This window comes from Varroa destructor, unplaced genomic scaffold (assembly GCF_002443255.2).
Source record: "Varroa destructor unplaced genomic scaffold, Vdes_3.0 BEIS01000003.1, whole genome shotgun sequence".
Classification (NCBI taxonomy): Eukaryota; Metazoa; Arthropoda; class Arachnida; order Mesostigmata; family Varroidae; genus Varroa; species Varroa destructor.
Genome location: NW_019211456.1, coordinates 19965346 through 19989404, shown reverse-complemented (window position 1 = coordinate 19989404; position 24059 = coordinate 19965346). Strand labels below are relative to the sequence as shown.

At 39.8% G+C, this 24059-nt stretch overlaps 3 protein-coding genes across 10 annotated transcripts in view; 1 reads left to right on the top strand and 2 right to left on the bottom strand.

Moving 5' to 3' along the window:
• Positions 1–2773, top strand: part of okr (DNA repair and recombination protein RAD54-like okr) — an 11930-nt gene extending 9157 nt beyond the window's left edge. The window contains exon 8 of the transcript XR_002671888.2: positions 564–2773. The gene's annotated coding sequence lies outside the window, so the exon portion shown is untranslated. The remainder of the gene's footprint in view (positions 1–563) is intronic.
• LOC111246920 (uncharacterized) lies at positions 2634–24059 on the bottom strand. Its single transcript, XM_022797312.2, has 10 exons — positions 23327–24059; positions 14180–14401; positions 13766–13923; positions 10600–10736; positions 6445–6472; positions 6079–6190; positions 5755–5931; positions 5381–5503; positions 4589–4700; positions 2634–4396 (listed from the first exon to the last, which is right to left on the bottom strand). The coding sequence occupies exons 1-9, from the start codon at positions 23331–23333 to the stop codon at positions 4615–4617; spliced, it is 1050 nt and encodes a 349-aa protein (XP_022653047.1). The 5' UTR covers positions 23334–24059; the 3' UTR covers positions 2634–4396; positions 4589–4614.
• The window catches only part of LOC111246921 (uncharacterized), a 70642-nt gene continuing 70503 nt past the window's right edge, over positions 23921–24059 (bottom strand). For all 8 annotated transcript variants that reach the window (XM_086983743.1, XM_086983742.1, XM_086983745.1 and 5 more), the window contains one exon: positions 23921–24059. Coding sequence is in view for 3 of the 8 variants with exons in the window: in XM_022797315.2 (XP_022653050.1) it covers positions 23980–24059 (80 nt within the window). In the remaining 5 variants the exon portion in view is untranslated.

Below are 24059 nucleotides of genomic sequence, written 5' to 3'. Positions count from 1 at the left end.
GCGTCACCTCTTCGTAATTTTCAGATATTATTTACTAAAACGTATACGTATAAAGGTTTTAGCAGTTAGAATCTAGACAACTGCGCGCCAAGGATTTAACTCGCGCCAATATTTATTACTATACATATAGAAATTCTACAGAATTGAAAAATGCCAATGCATAAAGGACAATGTTTTTATGGTAACCGTTTCCTTCGTCCGATAAACGTCTATTGCATATGTAGTCAGAGAGCGGGGCATAATCAGTCGTTTGTGCAGATAATGTGTTTCGTGAACTTTCTTAAATGTACAGTATTTTCTTTCTATTCTGATTGCTAAGTGTTTTTAGCTAGAACAATTAGAGTGCTTCTCAGTAAGAAACGTGGGTATGCTTCGATGTTTTTTCTACTGGGTGCAGTGACAGGTTTATTTCAAGACCTAGTAAAATAAAATTAGATTAAGCCCAGTATAACTGAAAGCTTTTCCGTTTGGTGGTGCCTTGTATGTTTTGCCGATATCATATATACCATTCGTACATCTGTGTCAGCTAACAGTTGTATATTTATGTCTTCAATTTCACTTAGAGAGCTGTCAGGATGGACTGTCATCAAACCCCAGTAATGGCTAACAAGCTTCTACGATTACGCTCGTTTTTCGTTACCCAGCACAATCTAATGGGCCGAATCCCGTTTCATCGTCCATTTCTCAGGGATGATTAATGCGAAAAAATAAGCGTAGTCTTTCAAGGAAGTACGGTAAACTGGACCCTGTCCATGCTGTCCAGGGGACGTTTTTAATAAGTAATTAGCTAAGATAGAACCATATAACCATGGATTATTATAGTAGTCTTACTAGTGTTCGTAATGACACACTTAACCAATATACAACTAATGTTCTTGTAATAGCATTTATAGTAATAATAACAAAAATAATGATATGAGCAGCTACCTAGTACACTAGCGTGGCTCATTTAGGCTATTAATACGTTTTACGTCTATTCTATACAAATAGCTGATTGCATAGCGTATACGGCACGCTACGTTTCTATGACATCGTTGTGTTGTGTATTTATTTATCTATTGATACTCACACAGACAGATATGATATTGAAAATTAATTGTCAATTGTTTCCATATTTTATACCGTTTACCACGCCCAGTTCATATGATTCAGAGGGATTTAGCAATCTCGGTGTTCTTAGGCAGCATCTTGAGAACTATTAGGCTTGTTGGACCGTTTAAGACCTATCGGAATATCGCGTAGACATCTGCTATAGCAAAAAAAGTTCGCCATAATTTTAGCGTAATTACAAAAGAGCGACTAATTATTATATGATTATTATGTAGTGACGGGGTAGTTTTTTCAAATGTGTGCACGTGGTGATACTATGGTGATTCGATGGCACTGAATACAAGGGCAACGTAGCAGTGCTTGCCACTTCTCCATCATCTTGTTTGTTTTTTCGGTCAGCAACTACATAATGTCTCGTGTTTACATCACGAAGTCTCGCGCATATGGTGACGTGGAGTAGCGAATTTCGGCCTGCGATTTTGTTTCAGAAACATCGTAGTTCGAGTATCATTTCGACGCGCAAACTATAGATATGAAGGGCACGTGAATATTCTTCGTTTTGAGGATGGAAAGTTTTGTTCGATATTTCGAATTTTTCGAAATTGTCAGCGGCTAAACACTAATTAGCTGTCCGCTTGCTGTAGCACTCTTCGCGCTATATACAATACCGTTAGGGTAATATTCGTAATCCTACGTATACCGACAATAATAGTAGTCGTAATAATGAGTTCCCTTTTATTCGATTTGCTAAGGGTCAGATTAACCACAATCATAGGTTCAGAACAGTAACTGGCAATGGATTTCGAGGCAAGAAGTGGCCTCCGACTTTCGATCTCAGTGTATCCCTCTAACGTAAAAATGACCTCCCTGTCAACACCTGTCCATTTGTATAATGAATTATTTCCTTTCATATTATGGTCATTATCTTCATGGCCAATTCTCATTATTGTTTATTGTTTTACAGAAGTACAGGGGGTCAAAATCGTCAATTCGTAATCGTGTTATGGTCATGCTAATTCTTATGATACGCCTAGTGTATTGTCTTGGGTTAAAGTAAACTCAGCTGCCTTCCTTACATTGGGACCTATATGTTCTAGTAACGGAAGGACAAGTTTGGCACTTCAGCTTTGTAAAAACAAAGTATTTAAAACAAGGAAGTTCTAGCGTTTGCTTCAAAATCTAGTCAACAATGATCAGCTATTACTAAAAAAGAAGTCATACTCTCAAAAAGAATGTGGCAAAAATTGCAACAGATTCGCTCTTACTTTAAGTTACGTCTCTTCTGACAACGTTTGCACACTTGAATCATCTAAAGATTTTATGCTAAACTCTACACGCTTGGTTCGGATGCCCTGTTGGAATTGCATCATTCATTCATCGCACTTTTCTTTTGGGCCTTGATTTACTATATATATATATATATATAAGAGCAAACTGACCGTGAAATCCTTAAGTGAGTGTTTTTTTTTTCATTCAGAGGCCTTTTAGGTTATAGAAACTTACGGAAAATAAGCTTTGAAACTCGTTGCTGTATTTTAGTGTACTCTACGGTCGAGTTCTAGAAGTAGGAACAATCACATCGATACGATCTTCCTTGTCGTGTTTATTGTTGTAACATTAGATAGATAGTAAGATTATAATTTAATGTATTACTGCTGTACAGTGGCCTGCTTGGCAGTATAATTAATAAATCTTTTTCAATTCGCGCCAATAACTGCTGCAATTGCAATGTCACTTTTTCTCATTAATTGTTGTTAAGGGACATAATTCATAGTGAAATATGGCATATAGCACTACGTATGGACATGTCTCTTTTCGTATCTACATTACCAGGTATTGCACATCTCGTAGTATATATAATGTATATGTTAACCTATCATATATATATGTACATGGGATATTAACTGTAATCATTATAGACTCTTACTATCTGCAAGGAAGAAAAGGAACGAGCATATTTCGCTTAGTGGTGTTTCATTGTAATCGTATGTATGTTTGTTTCTGTTTTTATTGTGCAAGCAGCATTGAACCGACTGGTGCCTTGAGGCGGATGTCCTTCGCGTAAAGCCTCTATGTTCAATTCGTTCTCGATACACAGTCTGTCCGAATAATTTCCACACCCAGCAAATGTTTACCCAACACAACATTCAAAAAGGCCGTTATTCAAGCTAGATCCATCACGTGTCATCTCGCCTCTCGATCGTCCAATTCCGCCGGCTTCTCTATCTGAATAAGTATTTTCCATGCCCAACCCTCCTTTTCATTTTTTTTTCTTGAAGTACTTTTCGGCCGTTTGTCATTGGTAATTATCCAACAAGCTATGCGTCGTTTCGTAGGGCATCCAACTCCAAACACAACCTCTAGCTTACATCAGTCGCATCTGTTTTTCTCTGAATGTAATTACTCAAATTATTATTTAATGCTACACATCAGTATTACTATTGGCATCAGTAGGTATTGAATTCTTCTACTTTGTGCTAATTGTGATTGCTTGTTGTTACCAGTATTTCTATAGGCATACATTACTGTTACAGCAACCGATCACATGGTCGAATCAGATTATGTTGTCTTCTCTTTTTTCACTTTCTTTCTAGTGCTAATACGCATCGCGCATTTTATTCTTTTATTGGTATATGGTACGTATATAACTACTAAATACGGACATCTCTTCTTATAGTAAGATAAGGAGTGTATGGCAATACATAGACCAGCTGGTTTCTTCATGGTTCTTGACGCTATGCTTACAACTGCCATACCTCCTTGCATATATGGGTACATTGTGAATACATTAACGCTGGCGGTCAACAGACAAATTCCAATACGTTGAATGTGTTCAGCATTCGTCACCGCTAGATTTTATGTATTATAGTGTTTGGTAAACATGGTTCGGGGAAGGGTTGTACGCGAATATACTCTTTTGTTCAATTGGATAACTTTGGCGGTGACGGCGTTTCCCAACTCTGCCGTGGTTGACTCGTAACAGTTAGACATGGCAGGGTTGTAACTTTCGTAGGTCACACCTCTTCTATAGAACATGCCCAGTACAAAAATCAAGTGACTCTCTAGGCAATTTTTACGGAAGACGGTCATTTGTCCATTCACAATAATGGGAAACATTTATAGATACAGATCTCTTTAAGGGGTGCTGCTTACCGTCACGATGGTGCCGTGCTAATTTTCGCATAGCGTGAGATCTAATAGTGGTTTAATTATTCTAATCTAATAACTGTACACAATAGCGTGTGGAGACAGATAGGCAGGAGTGTTCCGACATTCGAAGACAGGTCGTTCCTCCACAGATCTCCGCTCTTCGCGCGTTGGCTTTATGAGTACTTTTTAACGACAACTGTCGGTGAAGTGAAATGAAGAAATCGATCACTATCGTTATTTATCTCGTTTTTTTTTCCTTTTTTGTTTATCACAAATTTATTTGCGATTATCTATAATCCATAAAAAGTGATCCGCGATGTTTAGACTAATCACCTAGGTTGAACATTAAGTATCGCTTGAATAAGCACCGATTTCCTTAAGTACGTACTTCACGACAGTTGAGACTACGCCGATTTAGAAGAACCCGCCAAAATCCATGGCGCTTGCATCCCCGAAATCACCTAACATCGAACCGCCAATGTCCAGATCACCTAAATCAGCTAAAAAAATTGAAATTGAAAGTATCAATGTTCATTATTAATAGGCAATAGAAACAATGCAGTACAACACAATGTATTTAAGAAGAGGCTAAAGTTGATTAAAAATGCTACCCAAGGGGTGACTTTGTTTGACATAGTATATGACAATTTTATTTATGAAAAACAGATAGTAATTTTCAACTAAAAACGGATCCGTGATTTTCCATTTCTAGAAAGTACTTTTTATTCATCTTCGTAAGTAATATTTGGTTCCAGCTGCTCCCTTTGATTGCAATATTTATAGCAATTCAACACGGAAAAGTTAGTCTGTTGAGGCTTAGATAATATACAAGGTAGAAAAAAAATTTTGACACACATTTGTTGAAATCACGTATAATACACAGTACAGAGCGGGCTTACGAGCTGACTTGTTTATTGAATACCTTTCAACTTTCAAGTGATCATTTTTGTTGATCTTCGAGAGCCGTTTGTCTACACCCGCAATATTTTTCCTTCTTGTCCGCTTAGTTCTTCAATGAAACCTTTCACTTGCTAAATCGGATCAGATAATTAGTTTGCGTCTGAAAGCAACTATTTTACATTTTATAGACATTTTTTATAGACATACAAAATTATCATGTATCTGTAGTAGGAGGTATGCAATCCTACAGACAGGTTGTTCTCTTATTGCATACACATACCGGGAATATCAAATGCCAGATCTGACGCGCTCAGATCCACCATAGCTGCTTCTGCTGCTGCATAGTAGCACAAGATCTGTGCGGGATCACCTTGAACACTCCAGCCAGGACTTCGGCCCCAACCTTAAGAGAAAGACACAAGGCCATGGATAAAAGAAGTCTAGTCTGGTAAACGATCGGTTTGCCGTCGGAAAAACGTATTCCCCTTTCCCATATTAACTACAGTATCAAGAAGAAAAGAAGGGAAAGTGTTTAACTGATAAACAAAATTAGATTTTGTCAAAATGTCCATTTCAAACTGGTACTACAAAAATCGACCATCTATAGACAGAGTAATAACAACATAGTAATTAGTAACGCGATTAGAAAGCTACCCGTAGTAGTGCCTGAGTTTAAAGCGGCATTCATGGCAGCCTCTTCGGCATCAACTCCTCGTGACTTCCGCGACGAACTTCGGGCCGTTCCGTCGCCGCAGGCCGTGGCTTCTTGCGAGGCGCCTTTTGACGAGCTTCGACCGCGCGAAACAGATTTCTCATTTCGAATTGACGATTCTGCCAAACGTGAAAATTAGACGGTTTCGAAAAGTAGATATGATGCTGGCAACACACGCTAACTTGAAATATATATATATATATATTTGAACCATAGACAGATTTGTCGTAGAATTTTAAAAAATATTGACCTTTTTCAAGTTTTACCTTTAATATCCATTAACGTGAGATCACTGGCAAGTTTGTTCATGTTGAGATAGCCATGATTCCGCTGAATCTCGTCATTTTCCGAGTAGGGCGGTGGCGGTGGAGCGGGAATCTGTACGGGGGAGCACCTTGTTAGAAAAAAACGCGTCCATGGATTGAATATCTTATAAGTGAATTGAACTAACGCAACGGACACATAGTCCATAATTAAGATTAGTCAAAGAAGTATTGCGTCTTTTGTATGGGACTCGACAGTTAGTATATGATAGTGTGTCATTATTTACACAGGTACGCTATGACCAATATCCGCAACAAATTTAACTTTAAGATGATTTCTGACACGTGCAGGAACCATGTGATACTTACAGTGTTAATGATAGCATTTATCCAATCTCTGCAATCAAAAAAAGAACGTACATAATTTCCGCGTTATAAGCACACAAAGAGTTATTTAATGAGATGATTTTCAAAAATGAGGATAAGCGATACATTTATTTGTTTTCACTGCGAGCCCTTTTTTGCGTTTTATTCTTAACAGCACACAAATTTTAAATAAAAACCTAGACTAAGGTTACAGTATGTTTGTAAGCTTCATATACTTCTTCCAACGGTCACACGTTTTGCATGCTAATAACCTTGCCGTTGAGGACTGTCAGAGTAATATAATCGTATTATTATATTCGTCCTTGTGAGCGCTTCAGTTAAGTCTGTTACTCGTGAGGCTGTCGCTGTCGTCGCCTGAACCTTTGTTACCGTGATCGCTATTACTACTTCGTTGTTGTTGGTCGGGCAGATCGTTTGTCTTCTCGTTCAGTATTTACCTCTTTGTTCGTTTGCTTACACTTGATCTTTACGACCTTCTTTTTTTTTCGCATTGGTTTCTTCAAGCGATAGAGAACCCTTGGATGCATTCTGTTGGGTTAGAGGGGCCGAGCTGTGTAACATGTTCTATGCTATCATTTCTGCCATCGCTGAAGCGCCGCACAGAGGAAGAGCATGAGCCCTGGTAGCGTCAAAAAGTAAGAATAAAAGAGGCTATGTCATAACCGCAATAATAGAAGATCATGACGGCGAAAACGGGAGAAATACGAACGTTCAGTTTCGTTCTTTGTTTTTCTGCTGTTTTCCTCTAAGTACTTCCTCACCCTCTCCAAATAGCAATGATCCAGTTTTATTTAGAGTCCAGCTAATACTCGAGTAGGTTAGCTGGGAAAGGCTGGTGCCGTGGAGTTCATAGCACGCACGAAAACCTCATTCGGTTTCACGGGTGCCTTATCAACATCATGTGTACTTCTACGGACACATAGTGACCAGTGGGGTACTGCTGGGAGGATGCAAAAGCAGCCCTGTAACACGTTACATTGCGGCCCGATTTATAGCTGCCGAAACAGCAGGACTCTGACATAAAGTTAGCTAGGAGGAATTTGACACGTACTAATAGATTTTTTCAGATGGCTGGAAAGTTTTTCGCTAGTTGAACGCGGCTAGATGCTTACTATCTCTTACCGTTAACACTGTAGCAGTCTATGATAAAAGCTAGACGTTGGCAACGAGCGAATCGAGCATCACTGTAGGTTGAGGCCGCGCGCTGGTTTGTGGTAAAACATTATATTTCTATGGTGCTTGCTGTGTGACAATAGTAGCGACTGATCTAGGTTAGGTCAGAGCTGACGGACCTGCAAGTCTGTAAAATTGGGCGTAAAACTGCAAAAAAGGATGCCAAGGTAGTGTGGCTAGACCAGGCCAGACAGAAGAGACGGAGCCTCACTGAGTCAAAGAAGGTACAAAGAGCTCAGTTTCTGAAGGGTAATTGTAAGTGGTACCTAAAGTGAGATGGCTAGCTAGTAAAGACGGAGCACATTGATAGTTGCGACAGTGAAAACGACATCTCTGTCGAAGAGCGAGACAGGGGCAGACCCGATAGAAGGCGGAGCGAAAAAAAAGACACAAAAGGAGAAATTGAACGGGAACGATACAAGCATCAGTAAGGTCAGGCAAAAATTTTGAAAGTACCATGGGATCTAAACCCGGTGGGCGGGAGGAAAAGGTTGCTCCCGGTTTCTTTCTTCTCTCGCGTAGTTTCAGTGCGGCTGTCCCGCTAACACTTGTTCGGGATTCGTTCATTTATGCCTCTGGGGGGATAGCAACATTTTCCACGTTTTCTGTAGCGTTTTTCCGAGTAAGCTTTTTCGCTACGCAGTAAATAGCAAAAATGTCAATGGCGGTGAAATGACAACAGCTACGGAGCTAGGTGAACCACAACAGGGGGCAGCAGATGAGTAGCGTGTGGGTGCCAGGAATACATACGACTGCTGGTGCTGTCCTGCCTCTGACCGTAATTGTAATGGGGACAAATCGAACTGGATCGTTAGTTAATTAACTGCCTGCTGATCTTCACGGCAGCGCTGTCTTCCTAGCGTGCGCAGGACAAAGCTCAAGTCTCCAACTGCAGGTAGAGGCTTTTCTTCAAGGTTGCTGCGAGTCTGAATCAGTGAGGAGCCGTGCAGGAGAAACGCACGTGAAAGAAGGGTACAAACACGATGTCGCCGATAATTCTCAATCGTTGACAGCGGCAAGATCAGGTCCTTGAAGTGCAATAACGTATGCAAATAGACATTGAAAAAGAAAAAGTAGAGGGAGCCAAAAAGTAGGCCGAAAACCAAGGACAAGGTAAAAATTTACATGTAATGAATGTGGCAATCCACGTGTCCCAGTCACGCGAACTATTCTGATCGCGGATTGTTGCGCGTACGTATATCCTGAAATGGCTGATCGTCCTGCTACGACCGCTTTTCGTTAAAAAAAATAGGCGACGTCTCTTGGTAGTAACCAATTAGAAAGATCATTTGCATTAGGTAATGCGTCGTTAACGCTATCTGGTACCGTGGAAAAATGCTAAGTTAATGATTCTGGAAATTTCTCGAAGATTAAGCGAGTTAACGCTGTTCCACAACAAGCGTTTTAGCGCAGACAAAACGAAAAGCATATACTTCTGGTCAGCCTCGATAAAGACAACGGTCGTAATGTCAATTGTATTTCAGCAAATGGTGACGTTTCAACTCAATGATGGCCGATATATATGTCAGACGTGAATGAGTAAATGTCTTGCTCAGGTAAACTCTCGGGAAAGCCATACTAACTTATGCCCGACCTATTTAATCGATCTGAGCTAAATACAAGCTGGAATATATTAACATGAAAGGGTGGTACTCCTTTATGTAGGGATTAAGACATTAGGGACGTATGTAATACCTCACTATTTATTCACAACGAAGCTATGTCTACCATCTCAATCGTGGACATAGCAGCTTAGTAGGCAGGGGTCCACTGGTTACTTTTCCGAATGAAACTGTGCAAAAACCAAGCTCATTTATAAAGTCTAAAGTCTCTGTCTAAAATTTTTTCCACATTTCACCTCAAGGAACGAAGTCGGAAGATACTCTATTCACTGCCAGACCCAATATCATGTGTCATTGCTTATATATGACCTTAGCTGAAATCTTCATAAAATCCATTACTTTTGTTAAAAATTCGTAGAATGAACTTCAAGTCGACGCGTACGAGTATAAATTTGAATGGCCTCTAAGTTAGTGTAGGAACTTGTTTCTCCTGTATTATATTTAAATGCCTAAGTGAAATATATTGTTTATATACACTATTAAGGTTGAAAGTTTTTAGCACTGTTTTGTTGATACCGTACTACTTATAAATCGAAAAGACGGAAAGTACACGTCATATGCAATGACGGTGAGTAACGGACAGCTGGACAGGCTGGTATAATATAAGTCGATCGATGAGCCACACATTTTGCCCGCTGCCGCTAAAATAGCCCACTCATGAACTTCTGCTGGAGGGTTAAATACCAGCAAATATTATCTTTCTCTCTAGGGTTATTTCCCTTTGTTTTAATGTTACCTGTTCTACTTAATGAAACACTTTCAACTAACGCGTTAAGTAGTGTTGAAGCATAAATACTACAAAAGATGATTTTAAGAATGATAACGCAGGCTCCTGAGTAACCTACGGTGCGAGCATACACGATTTGGTATCATTGCAATCATAGTTCTTGCTTGGCTGTCCTCTCTATCTACATAGTTAAGTGGAAGCTAATTACGGGCCTTCACAATATCCTTCAGTGACAAGGTAACATGCATTTAAAAAAAACTCAATGGCATATTTTGTTATTTTTTTGCCAATAGATATACTAAGTTCGAAAAGTGCAACCGAAATCCCAGACTAGTTCGATCATAGTACCTAGTTTGCTGATTATTTTAGTAGTGTTTCCATATTCCCCATAAACCTAGTTTAATAAACCTGAAGCATAGTATAATACATATTTAGGTAACAGGATTGCAAATTATCACAGTAGAATGCAGACTCGTATATTGCGCTGAAGCAAGCCAGGTCCACGAAAATAAAAGTTTATCAAGCACTGCCGTGACAAAAGGTACAAAGACAGATGTAGAACTGGTAACGTATGACAACAGCTTGTCTGTTCGCTGAAGCGAAATGAAAACTTACAATGTATGATTAGGTTCCTCGGTGAGAAACCAGTGAACGATTACGACAAAGCCTCGCCTATTGCGTCTGATCTCTCCAAATACGAGTAGCTGATCCTCGTTGTAGCCGGAAGGCAGTTTGGATGGCTTCAGAGGAACCTGAGACAAAAGAGTACACAGTATATTAGATGATTTTAGGGTTAACTTCGAAAACTGCCTATTTTAATACTAGAATTATCTTTATCATGGATTTTATTTTTTTCCTCATTTTCATTGTAATTTTTTCTCGGCCGACCGTTAACCTGCAGAACCTGTCAACTTTCGGCTCCAAGATCTTTCTTGGACGAAAACGGTAAGGTGTGTACGCTCGATATAGTAAATGTATAAGCTTTATATATATTTCTTTGATTTAGTTAAATTCATTGCTTACAGTGCGACTACGATATAAAAAAAAGATTAATTTTGACTCTTTCGCGTATATGTCTGGGTTCGAATGCCCAACTTGTGCAGAATATGCGAATAATATGAATCTTGGTACTACCTCAGCCGACATCGAGAGAAAATTTTAAGCTATTGTAGTATATAGAACCAAATATAATATCGTTTTTTCTTCCAGCTATCCCAATACTTGAAACTAACTTCGTAATTATTGTTTAAGTATAAACGTTGCGGCAAAAGAAAAACGGATATGATTAGTATAACTTGTTCTAGATAAGCCTCATCTTAGGGAGAGTCTATATTATACGTTCAGATATTATAGTAAACCTGAAATTTAATGGCAAGTCAAACGTATTGTGCATTGTTAATAGACCAGTTCGTTTACTACCTACATGGAGTCAACGCACCATCCCTCAGTTTACAATTCGACCTATATTTTAATTTAAAACTAATAATATCAATGCCAATAACAACTATCAGCATAATGCTAGAAAGACGCCTCGGACTGCAGTGATTCATTATTACCAACCATATTATATCAACCATATCTCTGGGTTATTGCTTGAGTTTGATCCCCACGTTTGTTCGCCCAAGATAGAGAAGACGGCGGGTCAACAACTCATATCAACAAGTAAATAAACAAACAAAACAAAGAGTTACCGCACACATCCATTGTCATGCGTACCGCACCACTGCAGAATGTCGTGATCTTATTGCTCGATTCCAAAATAGAGTCTTGCCAACAGACAAGTACCTGGTCTGCATGGCTCTGAAATCTATGATAACAAAGGACGCGTTTCGTCCTGATATGGGACAGCAGCGTTTTTGCTTTCGTGATAGGCAAGCAACAATAACGTCCATTTTATCGTCTGTGTCGAATTTTTTAACCCGCGTTGAGTTTCTAACCTATTTGATTGTAAAGGTTTGGCTGACGCGTTCCAGTTACCGATACTACTTAGATCACAGCTAGTTTTGACGGCAGCATTAGAAGACTGGGAAGCTTTTAAGAACGAGAAACAAAAAACATTTTAGCGACGGCAGAAGCAGCTTCTTTACATGCTGTAGAAGCGGTCGTTATCGTCCGCTAGCAGCGTTCTAACAACGGAGCGAGGAGCGTATGAAGCTGCAGGATAAAATGGATTCAAGCAGCATCAGACATGACGGGGCAATGAAGTCTTTAGCTGTCCCTAGCAGCAGGCTTCGTGGCAGACGGAACAAGCACCACGACTAGCTAGAGAAAGTAGCAGCTGGACAAATTGTTGAAAAGTAATGAAAACAGGTAGATGTGCACTAGCAAACCTTTGCTTTTCGTTTGAGCAACAAGGTAATTGGAAAAAAATCCACTTTTTTCCCAATCGTTCCGCTTCCTTCCTAAGCTGTCTTCTTTTTCGTTAAGCTTTTTCTTTCTTTTCTGCTCCCTTTGTTTACTCCGATTACTTGGTCTCCTTTCCCGTTCTATGTCTTCCCCTTCGCCAACTAGACTAGTTCGATACTTTTCGACGTTCAAACCCGCTGATGAAGTGATGCTAGTTAGTGCAGCATTGCTTGGTAGCAGGAAAGCTAGAGAACGTATGCTAGAAAGCGAACTGCGACGACCAAAGCTTAAATAAGGCAGGTAGGCGGAGAAACAATTGGGAACCGAATGTCAGCCGAGCGTCTTTAAACGTCGGTCCGACAAGGGACAACAAGAAACTAAACAAAAAGAGATAAACCGGCGTTTTTAGTTGTTGAGTAACGGGTAAGTTGATACGGGGCGGTGGATGCGGCAGTCGGACGGCTGCCAGCTTAGCAAATAACGTGATTCCATTTCGAGTCGTTGAAGAAAAACTGCGCGACGTGTGATTTTGAAGACATCATGGAAAGAGGCAGAAACGTTGAGAGGGGGTAATAGAAAATAGGGGGTCTCGTAGAAAGAAAAGGAAGTGAGGTCTTTCTTTACAACCCTTCCTCACCTTATCTGTTTTTCTATCCTAGATTACCCGTGAATTTGTGACTCGTGTTCCATGAGGATATGCACGGTACAAAGGGAAGAAGAACTGTCGTCCTGTTTAGAGCTGATTGTCCCGTTTTACCTCCTTAATCTTCCTGTTGTTACTTTTTCTTCCCACACCGACGTAAACAGAACCCTTTTTTATTCTTAGTCTCCTTTTCTTTCTCCTCTACTAACCACGCCTACTTGGTCTAAAAAAGAAAGGCTTTTCTTTTGAAACCTTCCGAATTGAACGCGAAGAGCTTGCCCACCAATTCCTTTTTCTAGCCAGAGTTCCCTAGAATGCTAGTGTTCAAAATCGACCAGCGTGAGATGAAGTAAAATAACTTATGTTATGAGTAAAGTGGAATTCGTTATGTCTCATATTGAAACTAGCCTCAGCCATCAGCTCTTAAGGCTTGCAATAAGCAACTAAAATTACATTGGGTTCTAATTATGGCCTAGATTAAGTAAGCGTCTCACATATTACAGTTAATTTAGCAACTATAAGCATTGTATATGAATTGATTTGTTTGTTATGAATCATTGTTATCCTTAGCTGAATATGTGTGATCGTCGAAAACCGCCTTACTATTTTTAGTGTTAGACAAGGCACGTGTCCTACAAGGTCAGCAAAAGGTCAACTAAAGTCCAGGATCGATTTGTCATTGACTTGCATTATCCTGTTTTCCAATTGCTTTTATAGAAAATCCTCATTGTTGCCGTCGCTATAATCATTAGAACCTTTTCAGTTCTAGCTGTCATATCTGACACAACCTACTTTGTTGGTATAAGCTCCGTAAGCGATTAGCTGAGGGGCGTCCCGTAGTACGAGTCTGCCAGCTGGTGCACGACGATCGCCGCCTTTGAACCAGACCAGAGATGAATCACTGAGTAGAACGCAGTACTCGCGGCGCCAATCTTTATTCAAAAGACGTTCTGCGAAATCGAAAAGAAGAAACGAACAAAAATTGCGTATTTTTGTTAAATAACGCTTCTGTTAAATACAAGAGTTGATTTTAGCGGATGGATTAGCTTTATGTCTGTTAACTTTCAAATGAACACATAACAGAAAATAATACACAGGCTATTTATATATGCCGGAGCTGTATCCCATTATCTTCCATTGTCCGCCGCTAAATTAGGCTGGAAGCGATATTGGAAAAAAAATCCGCATTATAACTACTTGACGTACTCTTATATCGATAAAGGTAGCCAGTCTTGAGGGCTTGCAGAGTTTGAGAAACGACAGTTGTTAGACGTCCGCCCGGCGACTGATATAGTTGCTGTGGTGAATTGTTGAAGATAGCTTGCACCGCTTGAAGAGACGTTATGGGAAGTGCCGAAGCTATGGCAGTAACCCCATTTCCGATGCTGGTACCGCATGAGCATACCGATTTTCCATCACCACCAGTTTCTGAAATCGACCATAGACATATGCAAACGAGTGTGCCTTAAAGTCATCGAAATTGTCCGGACCGCAGCGTATTGATCTGAATTTTCCTTGCCAATGAGAAACAGTACTTAAAAGATGCAGCAACCTCAGGAGACAGTACTCTTTTGGTAAGCCTGGTCTTCCTGAAGATATACCTATGCCGAACCACGGTTTCGGAATTATTTCAGCGTCGTAATAGTAATTGCATTAATATTATCTTTTCTTTGATTCCTTTATTTATAAAATTCTCCTATTTTGCCACAGGCTTGATCAATAGTTCCAGCACACATAGAGGCCAAACAGAGTCCTGTAGATTATAAACAGAAAACCATCATTATTGGACAGATCACAGCGTAGCTTTGATCAGTCTCTTAGAGCAATTTAACAATTAAGCGTATGTATGAGAGTGTATGTGGTGCTTCCAGTTCGAATCACTCGCGTTAAATAGTTTGAGCCTTGAACATCGGCTTTAACGTAGTCAGTTGATCGCCGCTAGGCCATTACAAAGTCCGCAAAACCCCGCCACTTACTCGAGTCGCTACGCCCCACTATGATGATGCAAATTTTGCACATGTATGCATATTCCTATATTGGTTTCCATATAAACGAGTCAGAGTTTGTCTATATATTGACATCTATATGCCAATAATATCAAAAACTTATACTTATATACTCGAAATATATATAAAATTCGAGTGTAAGTGGAAAGACACGACTTATCTTTAACTCAGTTGCCTCAATATCGGGAATGTTGTCTTTTTTTTTTTTTGCTGAAAGCCTAATGTTGTATTCTATCCTTTGTTAGTAATCGATAATTTCTAGAAATACCGATGTTCTTACGTTGTTTGTTAGCTCAGTTTCCTGAGACATTTTGAAAGTTCGAAGCAGTTTCGCCTTTGTAAAACGGCGTAGTTGTTTGGTAGCGTCTCAATACAGAAAGTAGCAAAATTATGCCCTAGCACAGGACGACTGGCGTAGAGAAATTAAACACTTGCTATAGAATCCTAGAATAGTTAACTAGAGAGATAATGGAATTACTGAAAACAACGTGGCCGAACTGATAGGACGTGGCAACGGAAGTAGCGGAACAATACATTTGGTCTAGCTAGATAAGGCGACATAAGAACTTGAACGTGAAAATGCAATCAAGGAACATAGCAGGTTTAGGCCGTTCACAATAACTAAATCACTGGAATTAGAAAAAAAAACAGCAACAACAACAACAGATGAGGCCTTAGCGGTGTCTAATATATATGTATAATACGGATTGTGCGTAATGGTGTTAATCATAATCATCACTACATTGCATGCGTCGACACAAATTGACTGTGGGTCAAACTCCCGAACCGCAAACATCTCAAATACTATCGTCACATATTTCTATTGTGTTCCTTATTATAATTACCCATTAAAAGTATAGCTACACCGTGTTATAGTTATCCAACATCTTTCCCCTTCTGTCACACGCATAGCTAAAGGTACAGTTATAGCCGATCAAACAACAATAATGATGCTAAGCGCTAATTCGTCCATCCTAGTCCTGGAAAGTTTGCATAGATCAACTGCAGTAACTTTACCGGTTTAATGAGGCCATACGAAACAAAACGGAAAATAGCGTCATCGATGGCGCTGAGCGATGGAAGCTGAAGTTTTGAAAAAATGTGTGACTTGTAAGACTAGCTCGAGGGTTGGTGGCGGCCAGACACAACAGATTATGAACACGTTCCGACGTTACAAGGACCTTTAACCCTTATATATATAAACTTTTCGTTGTGATTTTCTTTAAATTTGAATTTTATTCTGAACGTAATATTTTCACGACGTAATTGAACAAGCCCTTGTGTTTCTCTCAGTAAATATATATAACCTTGTATGTACGTTTTTTATAAGCAATATCTATATTTATATATTGTATATATATATATATTTATATGTACAATTGTGCAGACTGGTCATCTGCAGAGTCTTCTTATCTTACATTATTTTTTTGCCTAAGAATTATTCCTTCGTAAGGAAATGAGTTTCTTTCCCCGAGGAAGCATTTCCTAGGTTAGTGCTTTGGAATTGGCTCCTCACCGAAAGACGTATGGTCTGTACCAAAACTACCAGGGTCGTGAACCTGACAAATGTTTGCTTCTCGAATAAAATTCTCCCTTTTTTTTTCCTATTTCCTCGAGGTAGATATTGGCTTCAAAACACTACCGTGATTGCTGAGCTTTTTCTCGTTGTTTCTTTCCTTTCTACAAATAGACTTTGTTTTTACTTATTGTTTTGTTTTGACCTCTTATTTCGTTATGTTATCCTCCAGAAAATGCAGGGTTATTGATTTCTGTCCTCGTCGTAACCCAAGCAAATGTTGTCCTAACCAGCATCTTTCCATTGGTCTCTTCTAAACAAAGCTCCTTTTTTCCGTTACTCGCCATCACCGACTACAATCTCCTTATTACGCTTCGTAGCCTCTGGTCTTCAAAGGCGAGGATGCCAAGGCGCAAGCAGGCCAGGGCTGGCCGGGTTCGGCAGAAACGGAAGATCGTTTGACTTTGTACGCTGGCTTTTATCCTTAGCTGGGCGCTTCCGGTTGAATCTCATGCTCCTCTTGGCCGAATGACCTCACCTAGCGCTCTGCACCAAATAAGCTGCGTCGATTTTGTTCTTACTGACTTGCTCAAGGGGCCGACCGACTCGAGCAGTAGGCGAAAGGAAACCATGCGACATTGATCTCGGCGAACAGCCCATAAATGTTCGGTGTATCGTCGCTGTTTTGCAATGCTGCTATCTATTCCATCATGTCCTGTCGAACTTGCCGCTTTCTTCTGCTGCATTGCTTTTAGATTTTTATGCTTATGTGGCGCGTGTTTTGCTTACAAATTTGTCACAAAATCAGGGCCAAAAAAAAGTCTTTTAACTACATCTATATACAGTGCGGTGGAGTACACGCGCAACGTTTACACATCTATATAAAACTATAAAAACGCTGCTTAACAACAACCACGGGTTTTCATTACGATGATTCTGCCAGAATCGAGCCATTATCAGAGAGAAGCAAAATAATAAAGGTCGGTGCGCATTGATGTTCGCTTATTTGATACATTAACATAGACGCTGAGCGACTACATTCTAGCTCAGTTTTGCGTCTAAAAGCGGAGCGGTAAAAAAAATAGCTCCCTTTTTGAGACCAACAACTACAGAGGGAGCATTAGGTGGAACTTGGTCAAATGGGGTACGTTGTCTAGTAGAACTAACAGATGTTTTTTTCATTTTCCTGTTGTTTCTATATTCTTATGTGGTTATAGTGAGGACATTGATTAATTCTATAATAGGAGTATTCACGTAAATACATAAAGGAAAATGGGGCTGCCACAAAATGGGTTTTTTTTTTTTTTTTTGTCTATAATTGAAATCGATCATAGAGCGTTCTTAGAAAAATATGCTTTCACTTCTTGAGTCCAAGGGAGCCGAGTTACCGGATATGAACATAGGTGTCTACGCATTCGATCAGTTAGAAATAGCTTAACAATAAATGCTACCTACAAGTGCTTTCAGGGATGTTTTTAGCAATTCGCTTGTTATGCCTGATCGGATCTGCAATGTCCTGACGTGAGCTGCTGCTCATTCCCTAAACAGCTTTTTAGGATCGCTGAAAAGCGGGAGAAAGTCTCGTGTAAGACACTTTTCTTTTCTATTAACGTATAAAGATGAAACTCGATAGATACGTTATATAGATACGGCGCTTCTGTCTGGCGTCAACTTTTGCACAAGATACGCCACTTTAGCTGGAAAACATCGTCTAGGACATTTCGACAATGGGTTTGTCTTTACTTCAGCTCCCCCATCCGTCTTCAAAACATTCCTTTTCAGATATGCTGTGTAACGCACCTAACACTCTAGCGCGACAATGGCCTGCATTATAAATGTTTTAACGACAAAGCTTCTGTGCCTTGCCTTTTCCTGTAAAGCAGTAGGTTATGATAGATTTTGCACTGCATGAAACGTTTACATTTCACTTCAAACAACAAAAGGGAAGCTTACCAAACATGTATTGTCATTATACGCATATAACAGAAACCCCCCTATCATCAACAAATATTCTACTGAGATGAACTTATGATGAAGACAATGGCTAAGGTAGCTAGATTTGATAAGAGTTACCTGTCAGCTCAATCAATTAATGAATAGAGACTTCGACAATGAAATCGAAGGCAGCGGGAGAATCCTTCTCCAGGACGTTGTTCTCCGCTTCGGATTCTGTTATTTGCATTATAAATGTTTACAGTTTCCAGCCGATAGGTGTTCACGATGATATTTTAAATATTTGATAATAATCAAATACCCAGCATGCATCATCATCCCTTTATTTAACTGTTGCTAATTTTTCTTTATCTTTATACAACTAAAATCGAGTGTCTGTTTGTTTGCCTCTATAGCTAAAGTTGTCCACGGAAAATTATTGCCTTTAGCCTAATTTTTTTTGGGTAATGGAGCTATAGATTGGATTCGATGACGGTAATGGCGTCTATAGGATAAGTATCGGTAAGTAAGGATTTATTAATTAATAAGGATTGATAATTCGAGAACTAATAGTATTCAAATTATTATAATTGGGTAACGAAGTTGATGCAATAAAGATTCACGGAAGCTGTGAACGAATAGATGTCAAAATTCAGATATCGGATAGCCTCTTAGTATAAGTATCGGTTAAACCTAGTGAGCTCCATTACATGAGCTTCTTTAATCTGGTAGAATTGTGCCATTCGAAAGGCTGAGATAGAAAAACACTTGCGCTAATAGCTAGACTAAGCTTGAGATACGAGAAAAAAATAACAGTGATAAATAGGAAATTGGTTTTCCCTAAGTAGACAACAAGTTCATAACCTTATTAGAATTAACTTTAATTTTATCATAATGGAACGCTATTTACACGTCGGCTGCACTATCAATGGATGGAAGATGCTGATTCCAGGACAGAACATTGCACGTAACTGTAGCTACATAGTGATTCAGAACTGTTTGTAAACAAAATAGCTACCGGCGGCAGATTTTGTATAGATGGGTAGCCAAAACGTGGTCTACATAGAATATAACAGATCCTAGGGTTCGTTACGTTCTCAAAGACCTCATCGACAACCCTTAGGCTATTGGCTCACATCAGATATAGAAAAGGTAAATTGACGGTTTTCTTATATTTAGAGTTCAATTGAACACACGGTTCCGCACAGCATCCTCGCCAAGAAAGATCTTCGTATAGAAAAACGAGATGAATTTCAAACATGAACGTACGTATCGTATGAGCTTTGTGTGGTTAGTTATTATGAACGGTACGTGGTTTCCTGTCATGTCCCATTGCTGTGCAAGGTACGTGAAATATTCCCAGTCCTAAATTCAACCTAATCATTATTTTCACTGTAAAATTGTCATAGAGTATCTCTTTTAGAGTTACGTGGACCGTCTCTAGTCTCCACTATTTAAGGAAATGCTTATAAGTGATAGGAAATAAAAAAGGCAGCGATGAGGAATGATGCAGCCGTGCGTGAACAAGTCCTATTCATACGTTTTGCAAAAAGAGGACAAAAAATCAATCAGATCTCACCAGCGACTCACATTAGCTAGATTCACAGTCTCTGCGCAACTCACACAGATCAAGGGCACTTACAGGGGCATGAAAGACAAAAATCAAAACTATTGACTGTCCTTTTTTTCTGCGGGCGCATAATAAATATCTATGAACGATAACTGACTTAGGGCCCTTTTTTTCCATTGACATTCAAATGCCAAAGAAAAAGTAGGTGAATAACCACGAACGCCATTAAAAAAATTAACAAAAGGACTGATAAAACCTGTCTCACTGTGTGGTCTCAGTTAGCACCAGATTTAGTAAAACAAAAAAAGTGGGTTCTTAGTATGGTTTCCTATGGAACTTGACGACACGAAAGGCTCATGCATCCGGTAGGTCTACGCAGTGCAGTTGGGTTAAACCGTTGCTTGCAGCAGACGAGTGTTGATACGCCAGCAAAGGTAACGAAAATTTCACAATCATCAGCTGGACAACCTTTCAAATGAGAAGGCAAAGAAGGGGAGGGCAGGGTCAGCCTAGCCGACGTTTGTCACCAAACGTCTATATAGAACGATAGGTTTGGCAACCAGAGGACTAACAGACCTTAAAAAGAAGTCCGGAACCGTTTGATAGAGTGGAAAAAGTGTGGGGTTCAGACGCAAGGTCTGAACCACAAGGCAGGTGAAGGAGACCGACAAGAATAGGGGGTTACCAACATTATTTGCATGATATTAGCTTCATACTAGAAAGAAAGCATTCTTTCTTTATTCCTGCTTGCCGGCATACATTCACATCGAAGTAAGACTCCGATGATGTAGCCCGGAAATGATCCAGGCGACGAGACGGAAATCTCACAGTGCGGGGCCATCCACAATAGGAAAGAGGTCCTAAGAGTAGAGAGTTTTCGTGCAAAGTAGAGTCAAGGATCGTCGAGACTTCAGATAAGAAACAATGTTAGTACGTGGCCAACGTCACTGGTAGATTTGGTATAACAGCGCCAACTACAACGCTCCTGAGAAGGTACCTGGAGTAATAGGGCGCGCAATATAAATTAGGTGCATCTTTTTTGATGTCGAGATAAGAGTTACCTTAGCTATTTTTAATAAACCCGGCACATTAAATTAACGGTGAAAATTTTACATTTGGCGTTTGCATCAAAGTGCTGTGTCAGACAAGCTCATCGTGTTTGGAGGCGAAATTACATCTGTATTCACCAGACACCCAACGGATGTTTTGAGTATATGTGAGATGTTTCCGCCCCTAAAAACCAAAGCCCACGGCATTCACATTGAACTTAGGTCTTATTATATCTTTTCATTCATTAGAATTTGCATAATATTTATGTTATTAAACGTTTATAATTCACTAACTGGCCTCTAAATTTGTGTTTATCGTATCCACCTAGAGCAGACAGTGATGTAACTGTAGTATTAGAGCATAAGATAGGCTGCGTACACTGGCCTTTTTGTACTATTTATAAGTATATTTTGTATAATACCTCATAGTATGACATAACGCTGCTATATTTCTCATCGCATGGGTCGTATTGAACGTTCCAATATCGGTCAATAGGTAGACATCAGCGTTCTGTTCTGAAGTATGTGTTTGCTATTGAACCTTCTGACTTTATAAATCGTTAGCCTTTTGGGTTTGTTGTGGTGCTTTTATATATATATATATATATATAGTTATAAAATTTCTTACTTATACAACATCTAAGTGTATAAGTTCTTACTGAATTAAGATCTCAATCAAAACTGGCCAGAACAATTTACCACAGGGGAACACAGAGGCACTATTCGGTTTGAGGTAGCTGAATATCATTGACTTTTGTCTTCTTCAGTTACCACTGTATGTGTTGTCGATTTCTTTCTTTATGACCCAGTCGGACGTGAAAGGTATCGAAAGATTTTTTTCGTTTTTGGAAACTTACTACAAGTACAACGTAAAAACAACCTCTTTTTTTTTTCGTACATTTATAAGTAATCATTTTTTCTTATTTGTGTATAGTGAGAATTCGAATAATAGGAGAGCAATTATAAATACCCTAATACTTGGAAAATAACGTAGAATTCGAGATGTATTACTTTATTTAAATAATTTTATTTAAATTTTAAAATAATTATCTTACTAATATTTTAATAATAAAATTTAAAAGCTAAATAATTCCTTTAAGAATAAAAATAATTTTGCTAACTTTTTTTATCAGCTAAACTAATTATGTGTAACTCGATGTTGAATGGCTATAGTTCGCTTCGTTTTAGTTAGCTAATAATGTTAACGATTTTATTTGTAAATCGTCATGGGTCTTTTTTTTTTGATTTGATATCACATAACGAGCTTGTTTCAGTCGCCAAGAAACTTTTTAATCAGAACTTGAGAGTACTTTATAATTAATAACATCTCATTTTGTTAAAAAAGCGATTGTTTTTGAATAAACATTTTTCCTGCATCTTGCAACAATACAAGTAAGTATTGTAATATTAGCTAATAGTTTCCTGTCTAAAATCATCGTTATATCATAGAAGTAAAGCTTTATGCTAAGATTAGCCTGATACAGTTGTCTAGATTGGCCGGCTAAGTTAAGACGAGTCCCGGTGGCAGCCTAGGGGGTATCGTTATAATTTAGGCTCGAATCCGTTATAATTTAGGGGGACAAGTTATAATTTAGGCTCGAATCCTTTCGATGTAAATGATTTAGTGCTAGCGGTCTGATAGAACGCTTAACGGCACTGCCGGACATAACACTTGAAACAACGGGCCAGCTGATCTAACAAGAAGATGTCCGTTAGCAGAAAAAGTTGCTTTAATTACGATAATCAGAGGCATGGAAATAACCATCATGATTGTTACCCAAGCCATACTCAGCGATCAATATGTAACTGGCTATGCATCGATGCGTCCTGTAATAGACGGCTGCGCCATTTCGCAATGATTATCTTCAGAAAGCAAAAGACTGCCTCGTAGCAAGTTGATTCGAAATACAACAATTCCCTATGACCACTATGATAGGTATGCTTGTTCTTTATGCCGTCCTCATTGCTTTCTATCGTATCACTAAACGAATAATATTGTAGTCTATCATAAAAATTCCACGCTACAGACCGAGACTGAATGACCACATACGAGTTAGCCCACAATTCTAAAACACTGCAGACTTTACTGTTCGCCAGCGTATCGTCTGCGTGTGTCGCCGCCGGAACGTTTAAACGGCCAGTCAGCAATGGTCTCGCCTTTTGTGTCTTTCTATCGGTTTTATTATCATACTGTTTACCAGGTTGGCCCGGTATTCCTATTAGCGATAATAACCATAACAGCAGTTGCTTTACAGCCTAGATCTGGCGTTCGAAACCCACCTGGCATTATCGAACTGTTGCTCTCCGAAAGCCAATTACGTGAAGTTACACTCGCCAACAGCACTGCAACTGGCGAGCCTTTTGCCTTCGTTGTTAGGACAGCGGGACCCTGCGGTGTTCCGGTGACTAACGACGATGTTGTCGCTACCCCGACCCTCTGTACGGCCACGACAGCCGCTGCTGCAGATTGCTGTTCCTCCTGCTGTTGCTGGTGCTGCCGTCGCAGCTGTTGATGATGAACCTGATGTTCGGCCTTTTGATATCGTTGGTGTCGACTAGACGTGGCTTGTTTACCGCCCCCAATACGTACAACTTCCTGGGGTCTCCTTGGTCCTCCAGCGCTGTTAGCAACTACTCCGGAGGATGACGGCGATGCCGTTGCTGGCGAAGTTGATATTGAAGACAGGACAACCTGTTCTTGACTTAAAGCGACATTACTGCGAGTTAACGTAGATATGCTCGACGCCGTGCTGCTAGATGAACTCACGCTAACGAACAATGCAGCCGTGGCCGATGAGTCACAGGATGATTGGTGGCCTCCCGATGGAGGCGTCGCGCCAAGCGTCCCCGCGACAGACGCCGATGTCGAGCGGCCTGCGACAACGACGATTCCAGTGGCAGCGGCAGCACCAGCGGACGATGACAGAGAGTTGCTACAACTCAGTCCGGTGCCCCTGTCGCGAATGCCAGACGCCGATGTTCCCGGAATCGACAGAGTGGCTACAACTGACGC